The 8200-nt window shown below is 33.2% G+C and overlaps 1 protein-coding gene across 2 annotated transcripts in view; it reads left to right on the top strand.

Moving 5' to 3' along the window:
- The window catches only part of CDH18 (cadherin 18), a 1599127-nt gene that overhangs the window by 1217744 nt on the left and 373183 nt on the right, over window positions 1-8200 (top strand). For both annotated transcript variants that reach the window (XM_069101403.1, XM_069101404.1), the window contains one exon: window positions 2780-3074. In XM_069101403.1, coding sequence (XP_068957504.1) covers window positions 2780-3074 — 295 coding nt within the window. The remainder of the gene's footprint in view (window positions 1-2779; window positions 3075-8200) is intronic.

Consider the following 8200-nt stretch of genomic DNA (forward strand, 5'->3'; position numbering starts at 1 on the left):
CTCAGATGCTTGACACTTACCTAGCTGTGTGACATTGGGCAAGTCATTTAACCCCAATTGTCTTGCCTTCCCCCCCTCAAAAAATACAACTATTTCATATCAACTTTTCCATTTGTTATTTTATGAAACCATTAAAGAAAATGGAGTATACTTTATTATCATTGATTCTCTCCTGCTACTTACATCAAGCAGGAATAACTATTAGTAGGATTGCTCAAACTGCCTAACTGCCCCAACTCTGACTGTCTAAGTAATCTTCTGGCCACTTAGGATAATTTGCAAATATTACTTCCGCAAATGAAGTATCATGGCTCTAAGCTTATGTTGGCAGGTGGAGAAGTTGTAAAAGAGGCCACTGACTTACAGATAGTTTTTGTAGAATTTCTAATTCTCTTTTCTTTGATGTTAATAGTCACCAAAAGAAAGGCAGCTCCACAATTCAAAAACTTCATTGATGATGATAAAATTTATAAAAAAGAAAATATTCCCTTTATTTAATGGCCTTTGTTTCTTCTCAGTGAAAGTGTGAACAATTACATTTCAATGAAAGTGTGAATAGACATTTGAAAGTACGTTTTCAAGTTTTGTTAACACACTCTAACTCTTTTTTTAATTTTCTCTCAATAATATGGCTACTTTTAAAATCTCTCAGGTAACAGCTACTTCAGTAATTTGCAACTTACATTTAGCAGGACTTAAAAGTTATTTATCCTGGAAATGAGTTATTTCTGTCAGAATTTCATGAATATTACATCTTGATCTTACAATTCTGCTGGTGAAAATTGAAGGAAAAAAATCTAAATTAAGGCTGTTAGATTTTTACTGCATAAAATTATTCATTTCCCATTGCCTGTTTTTTTCTTTTCAATATTTCTTAAAATATATGAACTTTGCACTAAAATTTTAAAACTCTTTTCTTATTGAAACAATGATGTCATATGTTCATTATTTTATTTTTTTAAATTAGTATCTAGTGAACTAAATTTTTAATTATAGCCTTGCTACAAGTTTAAATATTCATGGATATTATGGACCAAAAAGACTAAAACAAAATGTGATGTGTTTAGTAAGTCCATAAGTGAGAAAATGTAAAAGAATTTCACAAACTTGGTTCAATTAATCAAATTGTGTTCTTTTTAGCCTCACATCAATTCAGTTGAAGACTTCTATATCTCCTTAGTCACAACCACAACATAAAATTGGTTTAAGTTTATCACTGATCCACTGGCAGATACAGAGATTTGAATTTTAAAGACAGAAGGCATATATTGTTTGAAGTTTTTTCAACCTATCATTTCCTGAGAATTGCTTTGTGTAGAAACATCCTCCACACAGTAGGTTGTAAATTGTCTCTTTTTTATAGTTCTGCAGAATTCCCTTGAGACACACTACAATAATCAGTGATTTGTCATATTTTCACACTATATGCTTGAAATATGACTTTAACATGGGTCTTCCAAAATAATGATAGAGGTATAAACATTTATTTAGTGATTTCATCATATAAGGAACTATGCTAAATGCTAAAAATCCAATAGAAGCAAAGAGAAAGATAGTTCATACCCTCAAGGAGCTTACTTCCTAGTGGGAGAAAATGCCACTAATAAGGGAGCTTAAAAGCAACATATGGGAAGGTAAATGAAAAAGTAGTCGAGAGAGACTGCCTCCTAGTTTTTCTAACTCCAAGGATGACCCTCTACCTACTACATCTGTCTTTCTAAGGATATATAAAAAATAAAATGTTTATTATCAAAATATACCTTTATTAGAATTTTAGATAGAATTCTAAAAATTTATCAGGTTGCTAGTTGATATTATGAACTCTCAAATTATTGCATTTCCTTTTTTCCCCCTTAGATCTAGGGTTTGTTTCCTAGGTTTCTTTCTTTTTTCTGCCAGGACACATATGGTCTTATCAGAAGTGACAGACAGTTTAACAGATACTAGATTCCTCTCAAAGAAGTTCCCAACTTTTGGCCTAACCCCAACAGCAACTTACACTTCAGGGACTGTTCCTGCCTTAGTTTTAATCACGTTAGCATAGATATTTAAACCTAAGGTTATATTTACTGCTTTAGGGGTAATATATGGCTTTTCTTTATGTCAGGGATGACATGCACCTGATAGTCTCTTGAAACATCTCTATATTCCACTTTTATAAGCTCCCAAAATAGAACCTCCTATATTTTTATGAAGGAAAAATGTCCAGTTTTTCACCTAAGAACATGATTGGAAACAGAATTTCTGCTGCTAATGATAATAACAAAAAGTTAGTAGTTATTAAAAGAAATTTCCATCCCTTTATTTTGTTTTTTTTCCTGGTTTTAATGTTGAAATAGTTTTGGGATATAGTGGCATCATGACAATATAATAAATTAAGTCCCCAAGAAAGGAATGACAGTGTAGTATTGGCTAAAACCGAATATGGAGATTGAGTCTATGGCTTACATTCTGGTCCTGAACTACATTGCAAGGAGAGTTTTTGTAAAATAATTACTTTATTAATATTTTGACTTCATAAAAATCTGCTGAGTATAAAATTTATTTGGCCAAATAACTTTTAAAAAACTTTAAGGGATATATTTTTACCATTGATTTTCTTAACTAAGTTTTCTTGCAAAATCACAAGGAAAATCAGTTTTACTGCAGTCAAGACACCATGGAAAACTGGAAATGAAGCATATTCACAACAAAATAATAAAATCATTCATATATATATAAATATTATATCAGATTATATAATATCACTACATATTACATAACATCTTATCTTTTTCAGCTACACTCCAATTCTGACAAAGGTGATGGATCAGTCAAATACATCCTTACTGGAGAAGGGGCTGGGACAATATTTATCATTGATGACACCACAGGAGACATTCATTCAACTAAAAGTCTAGATCGGGAGCAGAAGACCCACTATGTCCTACATGCCCAGGCAATTGATAGATGGACAAACAAGCCTCTTGAACCTGAATCTGAATTCATTATCAAAGTACAAGACATCAATGACAATGCACCCAAATTTACGGATGGCCCATACATCGTAACTGTGCCAGAAATGTCTGACATGGGTAAGAATTTTTTTTTTCACTTCAAGCTACTAACTCTTTATTACTATGTCCAGAAATATCTACTAAAGACATATTTTTAATTGAAATATAGTATTATAGGGAAAATCATTTATATTAGGAGCAAAACTTCAAAATCATTTAAAAAATATACATCTCAATCTTTCTAAGGAGTTGAAGCAGATAATACATACAGTGTATTGTTGGGATACTTATTAACTGAATTCCAGAGTCCTCATGAGTAAATAGCAATTTGGTAACAAAAATAAAAAAGTCTTAAGTTTTCAAACACCTGCATAACTTATGTAATTTTAATGCCTTTGAATTTGTAAATCATTTGTGTAAAGTGTGGAGAACACATGTAAGAACAAAAGAGATACCTTCCTTTTTATTTTTCAATAGACTGATATTATCTTTTCAGATAAAGAAAAAGGGAAATATACATAGCTGAAATTTTCATATTAAGCACTTATTATTTATGGTTTTATTTTAATTCTAATAGAGTGATATTATAGACTAAGACACAAATATCTTGGGAGAAAGGGGTAACTGAAGTTATATCCAAATTTCAGGGCACTAGCAGTATTCCACTAAAATAGTTTTTGAGCAAATTCAGTCCAGAAACATCAGTTCTGTAGCCAAAGATGAATGTTTATTATGATAATTCAAATTTGCCCAGCACTTTAAGGTTTATCAAGTGCCTGTCTTACAAAAACTCTGTAGTGTAGAGAATAGATATATTCAGTTGTTGTGTTGTTTTTGTTTTTTCTAATGACAAGCTCTAAGAGGTTAAGTCACTTGTCTTTGGCCATGCAATTAGTATGTATTTGAGATAGAATTCAAATTCAAGACTCAGAAATAAAAGTTCAAGGCCTTATTCATTATACTAAGATAATTATATTTTGCTGTTTTTTGTTACTCAGTCATTTTCCAGTTTTGTCTGACTCTTCATTATCCCATTTGGGGTTTTCATGAAAAAGAGAATCAAGTGGTTTGTCATTTCATTCTCCAGCTCATTTTACAGTTCAGAAAACAGGCAAGCATGGTGAAGTAACATGCCCTGGGTCACACAGCTAGTAATTGTGGGAAATCAGGTTTGAATTCAGGAATATGAGCATTCCTAATGCCAGGCCTGGCACTCTATCCACTGTGCCATCTAGCTGCCAATTATCTATAGGGGTGGATTTATGGGTTAGTATGAAAATCATAGTCTTCATTGGAACTAATAAAGACATATGGAGAGAACTAGATATTTTTCTGGTTCCAGGGGAAGAAGACTAATGGCCAAGGAACAGAACACTCAATGAATAACCATTTATTACATATTTCCTGTATACCAGGCACTATACCTGGGTATACAAAGGCAAAAAATGAAACATTCCTTGCTGTCAAAGAGATTACATTCTACAGGGAAGATGATACCTCTTTATGTATGTGTATCTATGAATATACAAAAACATATATAACCACAAAGTGACAGGTGGAAGGGTCAACTCTAGGAGCTGAAAGCATCAACAAGAAAGGCTTTAGATAGAAGAGAACACAAGGATTCAAGAATAGGAAGCTAACACAGATCCTCAACAATTAGAGTAAGATGATAAGGTACATAACTTAGTGATGTAGTAGTGACTCCATACCTGCCATATTAGTTTCTGTAAATACAGGAATTCCCACTCTGAAGCATAGTCCTCATTCTTGGGCAAACTGTCAGTGGTCTAACTGTTAGCAATTTTTCCTATTAACTGATATTTATTTCTCCAGTGTGTAACTTCCCTGTCCCTTTCAGTTCTAGTAAATGTAACCAAAGTACAAAGTCAGGACAAGATCCATGGGAAGACTGATTTGATAATGCAATCATGTATCATTGGTCTGTCAAGAGGCAACAAGGCAGCACAATAAACTAGGAATCATGAAAATTTGATTTCACATCTGATCTGTTTCTGACACTTATTAGCTGTATGACTAACCCTGGGCAAGTCATTTAATCTCTGCCCACCTCAGTTTCTTCATTTGTAAAATAGGGATAATAATAGCATCTACTTCCCAGGGTGATTGAGAGGATAAAATGAAATAATATTTTTAAACCATTTTTCAAATCTTAAAGAACTATATAAATGTTATATATTATTTTAAGTAATTCTGTTTCCTTTATATATAAGCAAGATCAATCCCAGAGTGTAAGCCAGACCTAAACAGACCCAAGTCAGATCTATTTAAACTCCATTTAAACTTATAGGTGGGCTTTAAATAGCCTCACTTGTAAAGACTGTAGGGTACAGAGGGGCAGAGAGCCAAGAATATCATTAGAGTATCCTTTTTAGTACTGAACAGTCTAGGTTTTCAATCTGTCACTTAATTTAACATGGATGTTTATTTGGTAAAGAGTTTGTCAATAATAAGTTTATACAATAACATTTTCATTAATGTTAATATATCATTCGTATAGGAAGAACTTTTGCTTTCAGAAGGACATGTGTATTTAAAAACATTTTTAGTTCTGGTATTTTGTTGAACAGTTTAAATTTTTATTAAAATTAAATAATAATTTTGCAAAGTTTTGCTTTGCCAAGGTTTTTGCAAGAAATCCAGCAATTTTTTTCCAATAGGTTATTTCAAAGATTTTTCCTGTAGCAACTTAGATTGATGACTTTAGTGGTATGATATGTAAAAAAAAATAAACAGTTTGCTTTGTTGTGGCAAAAACTATGAATTTATTTATCTATTTATTATCTACATCCACAGTATCTTACTTTTTAAAGCTTTGTAGGTTAGAACCAGAATTTTCATTACCTAAGACCTGAGGGAAAGAATTCATGAGAATTTTGATTACTTTGTTCTTGTTTTTAAAAGATCATTTTGTCTGTAATTACCAGGTTTAAATATAGAGCCACTTCAATTTTAATCCCATTTGTTTATGTGAAACAAGTAATAGAATAATGATGATTTTGTATTTCTTAACTTCTGCCTCATAATTTCCCTATGTAATTCAAGACTCAACTCATATCTCACTTTCTGTATAAGGCCTTTCCTTATTTCCCTGATGTATTCCCCTCTGGGATTATATTAAACCAATAACTACCATTTATATTGCACCTACTCTTTGCTCAACACTTTGCATGATCTAATTTGATCATCACAGCAACCTTGGGAGATGAGTGATGTTATCATCCCCATTTTACAGTTGAGGAAATTGAGGAAAATAAGTTAAGTAACTTGCCTTAAGTGACAGAAAGCTGGTAAATGTCTGAGGCTGGCTTTAAATTCAGTCTTCCTGAATACAGGCCCAGCACTCTATCGACTGTATCACTCAGCTGCCTAAATTAACTTTTATAAATTTAACCAAGAATTTATTAAGTGCCTACCATGAATCAGAAATTTTTCAAATACGATCTCATTTTATCTCCAGACATTCTTGGGAGTCAGGTGCTTTTATTATTCTCTTTTTATAGATGAGGAAACTAAAGCAGATGCAAGTCAAGTGACTTGCCCAGGGATACAAAGCTAGGGAATGTTTGTGGCCACATTCGAACTCCTCTCTTTTACTCAAAGTCCAGGGTTAAACACTGTGCCACCTAGCTTCCTCTAGATTGCCTTCTTTTCTCTTTCTGTCTCCCTTCTCCCTCTCTGTCTCTGTCTCTTTTTCTCTCTTGATTCCTCTTTCTCTTTGTACACCCACACCCACACATGCACACATACACACATACAGACACATACATCATATATATATATGTATGTATTTATAGACTCTGATTTATTAACATTTGCCTCAAAAAAATTTTAAATGTGAGGTTCTTGAAGATGGAGGCTGTCTGTTTGTTTTCTCTTTTTGTTATTTTCTTTGTATCTCCAGGGCTTATCACAGTACCTGGCAAATAGTAAGCATATAATAAATGTGTGTTAACTGACTGACTAATCAGTACAGAAGGTTTATGATCTTCTGGGAAAGGAAAAAAAAAAGAAAGGTGAATTTATTGAAGGTACTTTTTCAATATGTTACTATTCTTCATACCTTTGACTGGCTCAATTAAATTTTATTTTTCATCCATAGGAGATTGTTTCTTATTCCTGTGGGGAATAAGCAAATTGAAAGGAAAAAGAAAATTGGTAATTTACTGCATTAGACCTTTAAGGAAGAAAAAAATAAAAAAAATACACACTTTGTTCAAATTATTGAAGTAAGCTCAAATTAGGATCTGGTAGAAGTCCTTTAGACTAGAAGTATCAGATTGCCAGGCCTGCCCACTGCCCAACTATTAAGTGCTACCTGAATCATATCATAATGTAACTTAAAAGTCTTTAACAAAGTAAAAATATAGAAAACATAGATAAAGTTTAATTTTTTTGAATAAGTCAATATATTGCCACAGGGATCCATTTCTATTTGCATTTGACAATACTGCTTTAGGCTGTATCTATAAGATCTATAGCAGGTGACAATATAATTATTTAGAAAATCTCTGCCGTTAATGCCTCAGTGAAGTTCATAGATTCCCTTGGCAAGAGACCTTTTTTTGTGAAATAACAAGAGAACTATTAATTTGATTTATGACTTGATCTTGCCTAGAAAAAGAAGCTTGATCTACATGATTTCTTTAAAATAAAGTTTTAGAGGCAGAGCCAAGATGACAAAGGAGGGACTTAAGTAAGTTCTCCCCAAGATCCTTCCAAATATCTTTAAATAATGCCACAAAATAACTTCTAGAGAAGAAGAACACACAAAAGGATGGAGTGAAATAATTTTCCAGTCAAAATAAGCTTAGGTCAGTAGGAAAGGTAAGGGGTTAGAGTGGAACACAGCCTAACTCAGACTCTACCAGGGCAGACCAGGCCCTATCAAACCAGAAGCTATTCTTCGGGGCTACAAAATCAGTGAGATCAATGGCAGTTTCTAGACCTCTCAGCCCACAGATGGTTAAAGGGTCAGCTAACTGGTCAGAAAGAAATTACAGGGGCAGCTGGATGGTGCAGTAGATAGAGCACCAGCCCTAGAGTAAGAGGACCTGAGATTAAATCCAGCCTCAGACACTTGACACTTACTATGTATGTAACCTTGGGCAAGTCAATTGACCCTGATTGCCTTGGGAGGGGGGAGAGAGAGAGAGAGAGAGAGAGAGAGAGAGAGAGAGAGA

The sequence above is a fragment of the Petaurus breviceps genome, unplaced genomic scaffold (genome assembly GCF_028583685.1).
Source record: "Petaurus breviceps papuanus isolate PSGF00001 unplaced genomic scaffold, PetGlider_PUasm1.0 47, whole genome shotgun sequence".
Taxonomy (NCBI): domain Eukaryota; kingdom Metazoa; phylum Chordata; class Mammalia; order Diprotodontia; family Petauridae; genus Petaurus; species Petaurus breviceps.